The sequence below is a fragment of the Phaethon aethereus genome (assembly GCF_964289735.1).
Source record: "Phaethon aethereus genome assembly, chromosome: 12".
Lineage (NCBI taxonomy): Eukaryota > Metazoa > Chordata > Aves > Phaethontiformes > Phaethontidae > Phaethon > Phaethon aethereus.
The window spans coordinates 9,743,508-9,758,841 of NC_138588.1; the positions used below are offsets into that span (position 1 = coordinate 9,743,508).

Below are 15,334 nucleotides of genomic sequence, written 5' to 3' on the forward strand. Positions count from 1 at the left end.
GCTACATTGAGCAGCATTTTGTGTATCGATAGTCTGACTTCCAGCCCTTGTGCTTTAAATGATTTTTTTCCCCTTGTTTGTGCTTGTTTTTAAGCATAAAAGCATCTAAAGCTACGCGTTCCCACAGCATTCAGGCAGGGGTCTGAAATTACTCCGAATTCATAATTTGGGATCTACTGTGAATTCAGTGTTTTCTCTTCTCGCTAGTGCTGCGTGTGTCTCCAAGCCTCCAGGGCACCTGCAAAGATCCCAGCTGATGTGCCGGTACTGAGAGCAGAACAAGGACTTATTTTTCTTATTCTGTCTGCAAATATTCACCCCAGAGTAGCAGCTGGTAAATAAGACAGAATTGCGAGGTTTAAGCAGAGAAGTAAAGCAGGAGCCACAGTTTATTTACCATCCTGAAAAAGATGAAGGCTTCCTGCACTTGGGACCCAGCCAAGGTGGCCAGAGCAGCGGCTGAGGAAGGCACACGGACATCTCTTTTCCTTTGAACACAACGTCCAAGACATGCCATGCCTGATCACTGCTTGTTGCCTGAGGTTGCGTTTCTCCCTTGGTTTTGGCAATGGCTGGAGGACAGGCATCTAACCCCCACCCGCTGGCCAGCTGCAGGGCAGAGTCCTGGGGACCGTCCCACGGTCGCGCTGCTGTTTCTTGCTTTGCTTTTCCTGGAGATGGTGGAGCCTGGTGCAGCCACACAGCCAGGCATTTGGGAGGGTTTATGGTGGATTTTGTACAAGCTGAAGAAACAGACCTGAAGTAGAGAACTAAATAGGAAGCTGTTAAAATACCGCTAAATTAAAGAGAAAATAACCACCTTATTCTTTCCTATATTTACATAAAAGATAACTTCTAATGCCTTCCCTTCTCACATCTCCTCCCAAGCCCTTTGTTGTGGGAATGCACTTATTTCCATCTCTTCCTCCACAAACTCCAAAGTAGGTGCTTTTCATTTCACCCTTTCAATCTTGATATAATTTATTCCAACACTTCACCCAGCCTGCTCACATGCACACTAGGCTCTAGCACTCATATTCCCAAACGCCCCAGCGACCCAAGACGGCCACAGCTGTGGGTTTTTTCACACTGTTTTTTTTCTTTTCTTTCACCCTCCACTTGCCTTTTCTAGTGCCTTTCTTGTTCCCCAGAGAGGTGCAGTCAGTGTAGCATGGCACCAAACCCCGTTCCCAGCATCTGAGGGAGATGACAAGCCCTTTTTTGATGGTGACTTCAGGGGGTGAAATATGCTAACGCAATGCAAATCACCCTTATGAAACAGCCAAATGTCTTGGGACTCCATCCCAAAAATATTCCACAAACATGGCTCTGCTGCATTTCTTTCATTTCCTCTAGTTGGAAGCCAAATCATCTGAAAATATATCCGTTTTCTAGCTGTCCTGTGTTATGACACAGCTGGAGTTGTTTAAAATCTAGAGGGCAGTATCTGGCTTAAGCTGATGGGTCTTTGTGCAGCTTTGATATATTATTCTAGAACAGCCTGTCCCCTCTTCCATCCTGTAGATACTTTTGTTTTGTTTTAATGAGAATACCAGAAAACGACTGAAATAGCTTTGCTTTTGTGCTCTCCGTGTGTAATGCAAAGCAGAGGTCTAGGCCTACAGATTCCCCAATTTCTCCAAAGCGGTTTCCCCTCATTTACTGCTCAGCAGGCGGGGATGGGTGGCGGGTCATTTCGGGGGAGCCTTTGGAGAAACTTTGTCTTCTTCAGCTCTGTAGGGCCTAGAAAGACAGCCGATGAAGGTGGTATTTGTCTTTCTCTAAGCTAAATTCATATTCTCACATTTTAACCAGGAAGCCAGGTAATCAAAAGAATGCATTTAAAGCTGGGATGCTTTTGGTAATGTGAGGAAAGCCAACCATGGTACTGGCTCAGGCACTTTGATGTGGTACGCTGAGCCACTTCAGAGGGTGGAAAGAAAAAAAATAATTAAGCTAATTATTTTGGTATTCATTTTTATTTTCCAAGTGTGAACTTCTTGTGGCTTTCTGCTTTGTACAGTATAAATACATCCCGCAGACAGGAAAGGGTGTTGGGTTTTGTGGAAGATCCTTCCCATCAGTGTCCAAAGTTTACGGTAGCTGCATCTTTTGGCTCTGAATCGTGCAGCAAAGTTTTCTGGTTTGGAGCCAGGTTTCCTCTCCATGAGGGTGATGATGCAAATCACAGGATAAAAGAAAGCTACGGGGGCAATTTTTTGTAAATGTGCGTGCTGAAATTGTGATACACAAGCGTTAAAAGGCTATTTAACTTTACCCTTAGTTATTCTAAACTGACATTGAAGAAAGAGCAGGGGAGAGGGAGATTTTAATGGAAACCATAATAATAAACTTTGCTGCAAAGTGGAGGAAGCAGGTCTCTTTAGACCGTGGCTCTGGTTCAAGTCAGAGATTAGTTTCTAATTCCTGAATCTGTGCCCCCGGTGAAATGTCTGCTGGATGCCGGTTCCCTCTCCCGCAGCAGCTCTGGATGAACTAAAACAAGCCCTGGCTGCCTCAGGAGATGCGAGTGGGTATGTGACTGCTTGTACCGCAGCCTTATGGGACAAGGAAGGGAAAATCTCTGGTTTTAAGCCATCCTGGCACCTGACTCAAAGTCCTCTGAGGTCAGCCGGGGTCCCTGGATCAGACCTTCGTAATAAGCAGCCGTTGTTTCTAGACAAAGCAAAAAAATCTGATTTTCTTTGGCTTTGAGGATTTGTTGTGTTTTTTTAAAGGGGGAAGAAAGCCTCAAAGGACATTTCTTTGTTTTCCCCTGAAGACTGTACTCTTGGCTGCAGACCATCTCTCCTGTACTCCAGTCCTTAAGTGCATTTTCTCTCTTTCCCTCCTCCTCCCCTTTTTGCTGACAGAGGAGACTGGCTGCGCGTTGCCCTCTGCTATCCCAGGGAAGCCGTTTTCCAGGTGGTGGCGGATATCTACCAGCGACGGACAGGGACGGTGCACAGTGTGAAGCACTACCTCGCCGCTCCTTCCCGGGCCAGCGCTCTCAACGGGACCAGTGAGCGGCTCTTCTACTTCGACCGAGCATCGGGGTGAGCCCTGCATTGCCCCTGAGGGTCCCTCAACGAACGGGCAGCAAAGCCTTGGGGTCTTGCTCTTACCAGCCCCAGCACCTCTTTGCTTTCTCATGGTTAAAATTTAGGACCATCCATCTTGCGTGGTCTTTGCACCGATTTCAGGTCAAAATGGATTTACGGGCTGGAGTACCTGGATTAGGTCTATTTCGGTATCACGGAGCCGTAATTTGCATTGCTGTTAAGAAAATGGCTGATTTCTTGCCTGGACTTAGCTCCTTTGAGGCATCCCTGCTGCTCAGATTGCTGCAGGTGTGGGTGCAGTGTGAATATTTGTTAAAATTCACTGGACCCCAAAGGGCTGTGAGAAGGGGCCCTCTCATGACTGCTGCAGCTCCAACACTGAGATAGTTTGGGAAGTTTCAACCTCTTCATATACCCATAAAAAGAGAATTCTAAAATCATCACACACTAAAAATCAGGTTTTGTGAACAAAGGAGAGCACCACAGTGCATCTCTTATTTTGAAGGCATGAAAAGAGTCCTAGAGATCTTGCAGTATCTTTATAAGACTAGGACACCTTTGGTTAAAAAAAACATATTACGAAACTGTGTTTCTCAGTCAGCTAAAATAGGGAGGAAAAAAGTGTTTTGTGGTCTAACCATGGGTCCCATGACGCTTCACCTGACTAAGTAGCTGCTTCAGGAATCAATCCACAAGTGCCAGATTTGAAAATAAGATGGGATATATTTATTCATTCAGCCATTACACATGAGCAATCGAATCCCGGAATGCCTTCCCTGCTGACCGGGCTCCTTGCTGATGGTCAGGTCTCTCTCATGGTAGGAATTGTGAAATAACAGTTTGCTAATTAATCTTCCTTTTCTTTTCTTGGGGGAAAAAAAAGTTGCCCAAATTCTGTAAACAGGTTGTTTACTACTGAATAGCAGGTTACACGTGTGGGTCTGTGGGGGAAGAGCCATCAGCTGCCAGCAGCCATCTAGACACAGTACATGCAGATTGATGGAACTAACCTAACGTAACTCTGGCAGTATCAACCTTTTGGTTCTCACTTTAATTCAGCAGTGATTTTTTTAGCCTTTCGGAGTACAGAAGTTAGGGTATTGGCTTTTTTCTTTTCCTGTTGTTGTTTTTTAGACTTTATTTCATAATGACTGGATGTTCCCCCTTCTTTTTTTAACCCCACTTGCTGGATCCTTGGAGAGGAGCCAAGCTTACTCATTCTTTCTTCCAGACGAATAGAAACAAATACTTAGTTCTAAAAGAAATAGAAAGAAAAATCCCTTCAAAGCTCAAGTATCTTTTTGATCCTGGAGCTGAACTGAGCTGTTTATAAAATTTCCTCAGCCTGAGTTGCACAGTGGACACGATTGAAAACATACTTAGAACAGCTAGACAAAAAAAATGAACTCCGCAGGCCAGAAAACCTGGCTGCCTTTGAGCTTTTGTCATGCGTGCCTAGGGCTAAGCTCTGCCTGCGGGCCAGGATCGGGGAGCCAAAGTGGGGATGCCGGCGCTCCCAGGCGAGCCTGCCTGCTTCTGCACAGCAGCCCCAGCATGGCTGCCGCTCTGCCGCCGGTGCCACCGCGCCCGGGGGCAGCGTGGCATGCCCGGGGGGCCTGCCCGGCGCGGCGGCTGCCCGGCGGAGGCAGCCGAGCGGGCCCGGGTGCCGGGGCTGCGAGCGCTGCAGGCCTTGTCGTGCCAGGATGAGAGAGGAGCTCCACCCGCACCCTTGCAGGAGCCGTTTCGCAAGGGCCGCGCCATGTTACGCGGGCCTAAGACAGAGTTGGTTTGTGATGTTGGGAAATGGGGAGGAATAAGGCATCTTAGCAAGCGCAGACCCTGCCTCTACTCGGCAAAAGCTCTAAGCGCACGGTGGCTCTGATCCCTCTGTTTGCTCTCACTTAGGTACCTATTTGTTCACCTGCAAGCCCACGAAGCTCGGAAAGGACACAGTTACTGCTCTCAGCAAGGCTGTGAACGTATTAAAATCACGGCGCGTATGTACCCAGGGGACTCCTGGAGCTGTGACCCAAACCCCTTCCCGGAGAGGCCAGCAGCTGCCCAGCGCCCCGTGTCCCAGCGCCCGGCTGGGCCGTGCGGGGCGTGTGGGGCCCCGCAGGTACCCGCCGCGAGACACAGCATCTCAGCTTACGCAGTTTATGTGCATCCACATGAGGCCAATCCATTTCCACAACGTATAAGGAAAAGCCGTAAGGAATTCCCACTCGTGAATCCACCCAGCATCATGTTACCTGTGTAAGAGGGAAGGGTTTTGCTCTGAATTTCTGCAGTTTTTTGTACTACGCTTCAAAGATGGCCTCAAAGAAATTGCCCAACTGGAAGCATGTGAATGCACCTTCATGGCACCTATTTTCCCTGTTTCTTTCTTCTAAACGAGAAAAAAAGGAGTCTTGAGAGGGCTCAGATTGGATTAGCTTTGAATTCCAAAGTACCACATTGCTGCTGAATTTCAAACCGAGAAGTAATTCTGATTAATAGGAATAACTGGAAAATTAGAGCCAGGTTTTCTTCTCATTTACTGTAAATTCACCCCACTCTAAATCCTGTAGAAATGTTTCAGGCTCTTACAAATCTGCACATGAGTTTATAACCAGGCAAAATATATGAAATTTATATTCAACTTTTAAACTTACTTAGTGGCAGAGTGACCATCAGAGGTCCCTTCCAACCAGCATTACCACAATCCTTTGATAAATAGTGTCTTAATAATGAGTACTTACTTGTGGACCAGGATCACAGCTTTAAAAAAGAATTCTTAAAGTTTTGCAGTCGTATATATATGAGCATTGGTACTTTGTGTCATTTTGTTGATGAAAACCCATTAGCAAGCCAGTTTTTAAGTTTCTGCCTCTGGTGTAATTGCAGCTTGCTATCACTAGCACACCCTCAGTTAAGTACATAAGGATCCAGATACAGTCTGTCAGCAGGATGGACATACAAAACCACTTGACATCAGCATTCATTAAGGTATGTTGTGTTTTACCGCATTTGAAATGGTGATAAAAGAGGGGGAACTTTATCTCCAAGGAAAGTTACTACAAAATCTTGCTGAGCCTTGGCGGAAGGAAATGGGAAGTTCCCCTGGAAGAGGCAAGTGCATTGTTCTCCCCTACAATTAGCTCCATTAAAGTCACTGGGACTTCGTATTCTATTCAGATGAGGATTTGAGCCTTTAGCAAAGGAGGGGGGGGGAAGGCCTTTTATCACCTCAGAAGAAGAGTTAACACCATCACTCTAATGTAGAGGAAGGGGGGGGAAAGCACACCAGAAGTCATTGTTTACAAAGGATGTGGGGGAAAAAACCCCAAGTTTGTTTTTCTGATTTTCTCTGCTGGCATTGCACTAAAGGATAAACACAACTATATTTCACTACTGAAGGGGTTTGGAGCTGTCAGGTTGTCCCTGCAGATGCCTTATATGTCTGTCTAGATGGTGAAGGGTGACTGGAATCGTGCTTGCAAGGACACTCTCCAGGCTTACATGCCCGTGTGCTACTGAATTATAAGTAATGCTAACAAATGCCAAGCAAAGCTGGTACAGCATCCGTAAGGAGTCTGAGAAGCCAAGATTTCTTGCCTGGTACACTAGTTGCATCATCAAAAATTTATTCAAAACCATCAGCAAGCTGGTGTTACTGGAGGCAGCATCCTCACCTGCGGTGAAGTGCAGAGACCTACGTGTGTGCAGCACTCGTGGGACAGGCATAATATCCTCAAAGCTTCTTTGCTTTTTCTAAAGCTTTAATGCAAAGTATTGTTTTTCAAAGGAAGTTTTATTTCCGACACTTGTACTCCTAGCTGAATTAAAGGCTGGGCTAGGCAAATGATAAAGATTAATGTCTAAAGGAGGATTCTTACCCCAAATTTTAAAAGGTGTGGGAAATTTGGAAGTAAAGAAGTGAAGCAGAGGAGCCCCCACTATGAAAGCACGTGTTTTATTCTTGTTTTGCTGAATGAAATGCAGAAGTTAGAAATGTTTGAAATTTATAATCCAAGCTCCCCAAGGACTGAGCAACCTGGGTGCAGCAGTGCCCTGCTGCAGCTCCCGTGGGGCTGCCTCAGCCCTTCCGCTGGCTCCTCGGTGGCTCTGCGGCGCGGGGGCAAGGCGCACAGCAGGGCTGCTCCTTTTTCCCGCAGCTCACCTTTAGGTTCGTTTGTGGTGGTGGCTGCTCTCTGCTCTGCGTGCATCCAGACTTTGACACACTTCCCAGGCTTAGGACCATGAGACAGCCAGGACCAGGCAAAAGATCTAGTTTGTGTTTCCTCGGCCTCACTCCCCTCTGCCACCCATGGCCTGGACATTTGTGTTTCTCTTACCCTTGAACCCCTATTGCATTCAGCATCCTCTGATGTCTTGCAGAGGCCACTTTTTAACACTTGGCTCCCTCATTCAGTCTGGCCCTATATTCCCTGGAGGCATACACATATCTCGGATTGATGGGACGTATCTGAGCTCCCTGGTGCCTGTGGGCTTTGGACGACTATGTGGATTACAGTGTGGATTACAGATTAGTGTTTATCCTGGGCTCAGCTTTCTGACAGCCTGACCTTGGTATGCTGTTGCTTCCCTTGGTGGAGGCTGTGCAGCGTGTGTCCTCCCACCCCAGCTGTCCCCTGGGGTGCTGGGGAGATGCACCAGTGCCAAGCGCCTCAGAGAGCCTTTGCCTTTCTAAAGGCAAAAATCGTGCTGCATCCTGAGAGGTGTAACCCGAGGAAGGAGCCCTTGCCGTAGAAAAGGAGGAGAGTAGGAGCCACTTGTGCTACAACTTCTTCAAGGCACTGGGGCAGTCCTACCAAGAAGGAGTATTTTGGTTTTGATATTTGTATTTCCAGGGAAAACAAAAGAAGTCCATGTGCTGCCTCTATTCCCCCATCTGCTGTCTCAGCACCTTTCCCTTGCTCCGTGGCCAAATCTACTTTGTCATGTGACAGTAATTTCCCCTGCATGGAAAGAAACTGTATTAAGACTGAACTAAGCAGTTTACTCCCAGGATTCTTGGCTTCCCAAATGTATCTTCCTAATACACAAAAGATGCCGATAACCTCATTTCTCATGTATTTGTACCCCATTGAGAACTAAGGGTTTTGCTTCCTCCTGCCACTGACCATCTATCAGTGATGTCACTTCATCTGTTCTAATTATATGTTTAAAATTATAGGGTCTACACCCTTGATATTTTCCTTGCTTGTGACTCCCTTCTTATGGAAAAGCAGGATCAGTCTGAAGCTCCCCAGCCTGCCTCCATAAAACCTACCCCTGCTTTTTGTTGCAGGTAAATGACAGGGTTTTCCTGTTCAATAGCCGTGGGATATTCTTCGTGGTGCTAGATGCGTGTTCAGGAGCAGTCGTGAGTAGGAGGCACTTTGACACAGTTACTGGTGAAAACGCTGCCAGTGCAATAGCTGATTATGTTCAAACATTTATAAAAGAGAGGTAAGCAAACTGGTGAGAGCCCAGTTCATGTAGCAACCCATGGCTGCTGATAGACAAAGAAAGGAAAATGACCTACTTTCATAACCAAACCTGTGCTCTGAAGAAATCTGGCACAGATTAAATATGTACAAATCCCAAGTATCACCCAGATAATAAGAGAAGCGGCATCTTTCTCCCAGGATTGCACAGATTAGAGCAGACAGAGACAGGTTTTCTCGCAATGTCATTTGCAATCCTGTGTACCTATCCCAGTGTCCAGCAATTTCCTGGCAGCCGATGATTCAGTTTTCCATTTCTGAAAAGAGTTGGCTTCTGTTTACTCTTACTGATTGTTTTTGCCTCTTGTGACAGATGAAAATGATAGGTGTGCCAGATTTTCCAGTAGGATTTTCTTGGGTGCGCCAATGAATAGACCTGCCTGCCTGCGGGCTCTGTTACCTTACATGTGTCCTGGCAATGGTCTGGATCATCTCTGTTTGTGTCTGTCCCACATTCCTTGTGGTTTTATGTGTTGCCACATAAACACGGAACAACAGAGATTTATAGATAAATTCTTGGCTGCTGGCAGAAGCAGGTCAAATAATCAGAAAACAGACTTTCAGTCCAAGACATTTCTGAGCAGTTCATGACCAAAGGTTTGAACGCTCCTGAATTATTACAACTGTATTTATGCACATGAGTGTGTACATGTATAAAATGTGCATGAAGTGACATACATCCATATGATGCCTGTACATTCGGTTTGATTTTCTGGTAGGATGTGTACTTCGCAAGTCTAGGCATTCAGCTAAATGCAGCCAGTTCTGCAACCTGTAATTCATTGTAGGTACAATTCACTGGGGGCTGAAAACACATCTGTGAGGCTTGACTGAAAATCAGACCCAGGACATAGATAGTTTCGGAGTCTCAGGATTGTACAGCAACTGAATTTCTTCTGCAAGCTGAGTGTCATATTCCCATAAGGGATGCACTCACAAACAGTCATTTGTCCTTGTTTCGATTCCATGTGAAGCACAGGTCTAATTTAGGAACATTTAAACTTAGGAAAGGTTACATGTGATTGAAATTTCTTCACTGAGAGAGTGGTCAGGCATTGGAACAGGCTGCCCAGGGAGGTGGTGGAGTTGCCATCTCTGGAAGTGTTCAAAAAACGTGTGGATGTGGCGCTTCAGGACATGGTTTAGGGGACATGGTGGCGCTGGATTAATGGTTGGACTTGATGATCTTGAAGGTTCTTTCCAACCTAGTGATTCTGTGATTCTGTGATTCTGTGAAATCAAAGGGATTTAAGCATGTTCTTAAAGTTAAGCAAGCTCTTAAGTACTTTTCTGAACTGGAGCTTAAAGGTCTTGCAGATTCTTAGTTAAGTAATATTTTGTAATCATGTAGTAATTACTGCCCTTCTTTTCAGATCACTTGTTCTCGTGTGCTCTAGAGATATTGCAGATATGGTGGGGAGCTCTGAAATGTCTGGGTTTACCAGGTTAGGTTTGGCAAAGCCTATTGTCTTCCATAAGGAAGGTAAATGTATTTATTCTACCATGTTTCTTTTGCTTAAGAATTATTGGTGTGTTTCCCTACCAAAAATGTACACACCCCTAGATAGTGCTTATCAATGTATTTCCTACCACAATATGCTGGTGTAACCTAGTAAAAACCTCTTGGCTTAGGGATGGTAGGAGAGTTATTTTGGGGCTTTGACCCTACTTCACCAGTGAGAAGCTGCATGCTGCAAATTTTTCATCCTAAAGGGAGCTTGTTTTTCTAAAAAAAAAAAACAAAAACCAAAAAAACCTTTGATAAAGATTCCATGTCTAAAATTCAACTGCTTTGCAAGGACAACCAATCATAAACTGAAAGGTTGATGAAAAAGAAAATATCCTGAAGTGAAATAGGACCTATTTATTTTTTTGGATGGAATGAAGATGAAATCACCAGTTTTGGAAAGTTCTTGTTACAGTTTTACCTTGGATTGCTGCAAGAATTAGCAAGAAATCCATTAGCCCAGGAAATCCATGCTTGGCTTCTTACTGGAAGACTAGGGGCTATTGAGTCCAGGTTTGGATGAATAATTTGGATGATAAGGAAATCAGGAAAACAACCAACCAGCTTGATTAAGATTTCATCTGTAATCTCTCAAGCAGAGATCAGATGGAGAATTGGCTGTATTTCCAGCTTCCTTTTTTTCTTGGGGGGTTGGGGATTATTTGTTTTTCCCAACTTTACTAAAATTTATATCAATTTCTGGTTCAAGTCTCAAAGCTCATTGCTGTGACCATTCCAGGGGGGCACAACATAGTCTTTACAGCAGAGACAGTGATTTCACTTCAGTGCCTGTTTGATTCCTGAGATGTTTTTTTTTTTCGTCCTTTTAAAAGCAAAAATTTGAGGTTTTCTTTTTGTGTTTGTCCTGAAAACAAAGCCCTGAATACTTTTGAAGGGAATTTTTTGATTAAAAAGCAATCTTTTTTGTTTGTTTTGTCAAACTTTGTTCCCTGAGCCACCTGTGATGCTCTCTTGGGCACAGCACTTCCAAATCATTTTGGGAGCTCAGTTCAGCCTCCAGCCCCAACCACTCCCGTGGCACAAAAAGCAGCAAGCAGGGCCACTGCCGTCCTGGGGACATGCTGGGTGGTAGCCACCTCCTTGCCCTGCCACTTCAGTGGGATGCTGGTGTCTGGTGGCAGGACTAAGCTGCCGCTGGCTGATCATGTGCCGCCCGTTTTGCTTTTCCTAAGGGTGAGGGTGTTCACCCGCACGTCTGCCCGGGTTTCCAGTCTGGGTAATTACGTTCTGCTTCATGAGCTTTCTCCCGCTGGTTCAGGTATGCGCACTGTTTGACTTCACAGCTCCAAAAGCGGTCGCACGTGGGACTGGTCCACGCTGAGCGGGCTGCGTCTCAGGGCAGGCTGGAACGTTTCTCCCAAGTGTCTATTGCTGCTGCCAGGGATAATGCAAAAACACCCCGATCCCCTTGACCCCAGTGGGATCAGGATTTAGGATCTTGTTGCCTGGTTTTACAAAACCTTATTTAAATTAGAAGTGTTTACAGGAATAGTCTCGATCCAACCAGCTGCAAATAGCCTTGGGAGTCTTTGCAGTGAAAAGCATAATATAAACACAAGACATTATTATTAAAATGGAAGAATACATAATGCCTTTGTACTTTGTGACAGCAGAGGACCAGAGCAGAGTCGACATGGGGAATAGTTTAGGCATAACAGGAAGAAACTGATGTAAACTAATAAAAGAAGGATTCAAAGTGCCTAACCATTTTCATGTAGTCAAATATGAAAAAGTACCTATGCTTAAAAATAAAAAGTAAAACAATATTCCTGCTAACTGGGAACCTACCTTAGCTTATTGAAATACCTGCAGATCTGGGGTGCAGTGAGGTTAGGGCTTCAGCAAGGCTTGTTCTCTTTTTCATCACCCTTTTTCCTTCCTAAATGTTCTCTAATTTTAATCCAAGGTAAAAGAGAAGGGCTAAGAAGTTTCCGTGATGTGTGGCGGGAGTCCGTGCTGTGCTGCTAATAAGTGAACCAAGCCATCCAGAGGGTCACCCTCTTTCTGTCTGTTTTTCAGGGAGTTTTGCCATGCTTGGCTATAAAGGACAAGCCAAACCCTCCTGGATTAAAGTCCTTAATCATGCTGGTTATCAGAAAGCTGCTTCTCTACAGCATTATGTTCCCTTGAAGCTGAAAGAATATCAATGCCCAGCTAATGCTGACGAGTCACTAAAATTCACTTTTTCTCAGAACCACCTGGAGCACATCTCTGCAGAGCTGGTGGCATCCCTTGGGTAACACCAGCCAGGCAAAGCCCATGGCTGTCACCAAAACCTGCTCTTGTTTTTACGGGATTGTACCAAACCAATGGTGTTCACTTGTATGTTTTATAACTAATAAATACATTCTCATCTTACCCACTGTGGCAGCTTTATTTTCCAAGCGGTGCCTCACAGGGCAGGATAGGAAAAGCCCATAGGCTGCCCTTTCCGAGGAGAAGTGTTTCAACATATCTACGATTTGGTATCCAAAGGTAAGTTTTAAAGGCAAAAGCCTGCTCTCTGGTATCACAGGGACTGGAAATGAAATTTGGCGTGGAAACTTTAGCAACATCCAGGGAAACAGGTGAACTTCAGCAGAGGTAGGGAATTCTCCCTTCAGTCCTGTTTTCCCTCCATTAATGTCTGCTTTTAAAAAACCAAAGTGTCCATCTGCCTTGGCATCGGAGGTGAACTCGGTAACACCTGCTTGCATCGATGGGTAAGCATGCAGTGATCTTACAATAGTATCTTCTAACCGAACTGAATATATCGGGTGCAAAAGGAGTTATAAATGTGTTTCTATCTGTAGCTAATGACTGGTGAAATTATGTTTGTCCAGCGGATGTGAATATTAATTAAAGACCTACAGGAATAAAACCCAGGATAAAGCATGTGCTGTGTAGGGTAAAGTCTTGCGTTCCTTTCAGACAATGCTCATATTGAGTTTCGGCTCCCATTGAGGGCTGAAATGCTGCCAAGCATTAGCGGCTAATTCTCTTTGATTTTTTGTTTATGCTGCTGATTTTTGAAGTAAAGACAAAAATAGAGCTTTGTGTGCAAACTGAGAAACAACTGATGACCCCAGTGACTACAGTTTAAGTACAACGTTACCCTGAAATGATGACATACTCATTTTTGTTTGAACGTGATATTACTTTATGACAGCAGGGAAGGGGCGGGCGATTTCAGACTATCCATGTTTTTGTCACACGGGTTACTCAAACAGGTAGGTGAAGGCTTTGTTACCAATGTCCCGTCGTTTTTTTGAAATTCTCAGAAATGGCCAAACAAGTCACTACAGGAAAAGGTTAGTGTTTTGTTGGCCAGACTTCTGCTCCCCGGTGAGTTCGTCGCTCTGGCATCCGCGCGCTGGCCAGCTGATATTGTGTCTCTGAGCAGGGACTGAACTCCTTGGCTGGGACGCTGGCCTCCATCAGATGCATACTGCCCGGTGGTCCTTGGATGTGGGGTGAGAAGACACCTGCAAGGTTTACAGGCATAGGAGGAGACCGTGGCTCCATCCCCACACCAGCTAGGGGAGATGTGAGCCGTGTTTGGCCAGGGAAGAGGTCCTGGCTTGCTAGAAAGTGTGAAGAAATCACTGATGCTGCTTGGTAAAGGTAAGCTAAAGAGTGATGCACAGGACATCATGGGCCTGAGCTGGCCCCAGCAGGGAGCAATCGAGGCTGATGCCCTTGGTGGAGATGAGAAGAGGTCCAAGAGCCTAAGTGGCTGGGACTGACCCTCCAAGGAGCTCCCTGAAGTCCTTTTGAACTCCTATTAGTACCTAATTGTTATGATTTCTGAGGCTGTGCAGGGGAAGAAAAGCAAGATGTTTTTGGCTTGCGAGCGTAAGCCCAATACTGGAACAAGTACTTACAGAGCAAGCTTTTAGCTTCTTGGAGATTTATTTGATAATCTGTGACAGGTCCAGACCCTGGATCCCAATAAAACTTTGCAGAGCTCTAACTCCAGGCTGAGACTAAACAATTGGCAAAGGAAGAGCCTGGCGAAGGAAGGAGAGGAATGTGCCTAAACCTCTGAAAAATCTCTATTCCTCCTCCTGCCCCAGAAGGAGAGCAAATGGCAAATGTCCTGGAGAGGAAGGCGTGGAGCCGTGGCAAGCCAGATGCAAACAGTAAAGTACCACAAAAGCAAAAAGAAAAATATTTACATCCTGATGCATTTATTTGGGTAGTTAAAAGCAGCAGTTTGAAGAGAATTCAGGATGCTGTGATCCTCTTCGGCCACTGCACACACTTTCCTTACCTTGGGAGGGAAAAAAGGCTTCAAAACCAGGGACACTCTGCAGAGGGTACAGTTCCTCCATGGACCCTTGGGACATTCAAGAGAATATTTTCAAAGGCTGCTGCTAACTTGGCATGCACCGGGAGTCTGTGTGTGTGAAGCTGCGGGGGTAAGTGTTGCGTGGGAAGCCGTCATATTCCTTCCGGGGATTTCCTGAGCAGGAGGATCTCCACCCGCATGCTGGAGTCCACACGGACTGTGCGTGTCCACATGGACCTCCAGCTAATCCGGGCACGTTCAGTACATCTAATGCATTCAGGATATACAGACGTCCTGCTTATCCCCAGCGCATTTCTGCAGTGGGAGCATAGTACCTCTGGCACTCCCTGGAAGCACAGCTGGGCTGTACACTGAGTTATTGTCGGCAGGCACAGCAAAGTCAGTGCACTCTGAGGCTCCAAAAATGGGGTTCAGCTTCCCACCGCTCTGATGCTTTGAAAACTTTATGCGGTAGATGGGGGCTGAATTCAGAGAAACGCTGAGCACTTCGAAAGCATGTGAGACTGGGAGTCAGTGAGCCTCGGCTGGGTGGAGTGATGTGAATTGCAAATGGTTTTGTTTTAGCTGAGCCAAAAATTGCTTCCTTTCCCTTTCAAGGTCTGTAAGCCTGTGCAAAAAAAAGTTAATTCTGAAAAAAAACCCATAGCTTTAAAATAACTCTTTTTCCCCCTTTATTTTTGTCCCAAAATAGGTTGCCAATATTGCAACAAATTTGCAAACACCTTAGTTTCCTTTAATTTATTCATTGTAAAAACTTCCTCTAACTCCTGCTCCTCATTCAGAATCTGTTCTTATGAATGTCAGGAATCAGGGAACTTGCAGTGATCTTTATATGCAGAAGATGTGAGCAGAACCTTCTTCCTTGTAGGGAAAGATATTGGATAAATTCATAAGAAACCAAGATTCATTGGGAAAAAAGTCAGAGTACGGCTTTTGACTCCAGTATTGATTATATTGAGAA

The 15,334-nt window shown here is 45.4% G+C and overlaps 1 protein-coding gene across 1 annotated transcript in view; it reads left to right on the forward strand.

The window, feature by feature from the left end:
* LOC309409021 (cell surface hyaluronidase CEMIP2-like) overlaps positions 1 to 12,322 on the forward strand; it is a gene marked incomplete at its 3' end in the record, with an annotated part of 58,083 nt that extends 45,761 nt beyond the window's left edge. Inside the window, exons 19-24 of the mRNA XM_082005061.1 lie at positions 2,874 to 3,056; positions 4,968 to 5,181; positions 5,949 to 6,050; positions 8,356 to 8,516; positions 9,928 to 10,037; positions 12,102 to 12,322. Coding sequence (XP_081861187.1) covers positions 2,874 to 3,056; positions 4,968 to 5,181; positions 5,949 to 6,050; positions 8,356 to 8,516; positions 9,928 to 10,037; positions 12,102 to 12,322 — 991 coding nt within the window. The remainder of the gene's footprint in view (positions 1 to 2,873; positions 3,057 to 4,967; positions 5,182 to 5,948; positions 6,051 to 8,355; positions 8,517 to 9,927; positions 10,038 to 12,101) is intronic.
* Between the last annotated feature and the right edge of the window lie 3,012 nt (positions 12,323 to 15,334).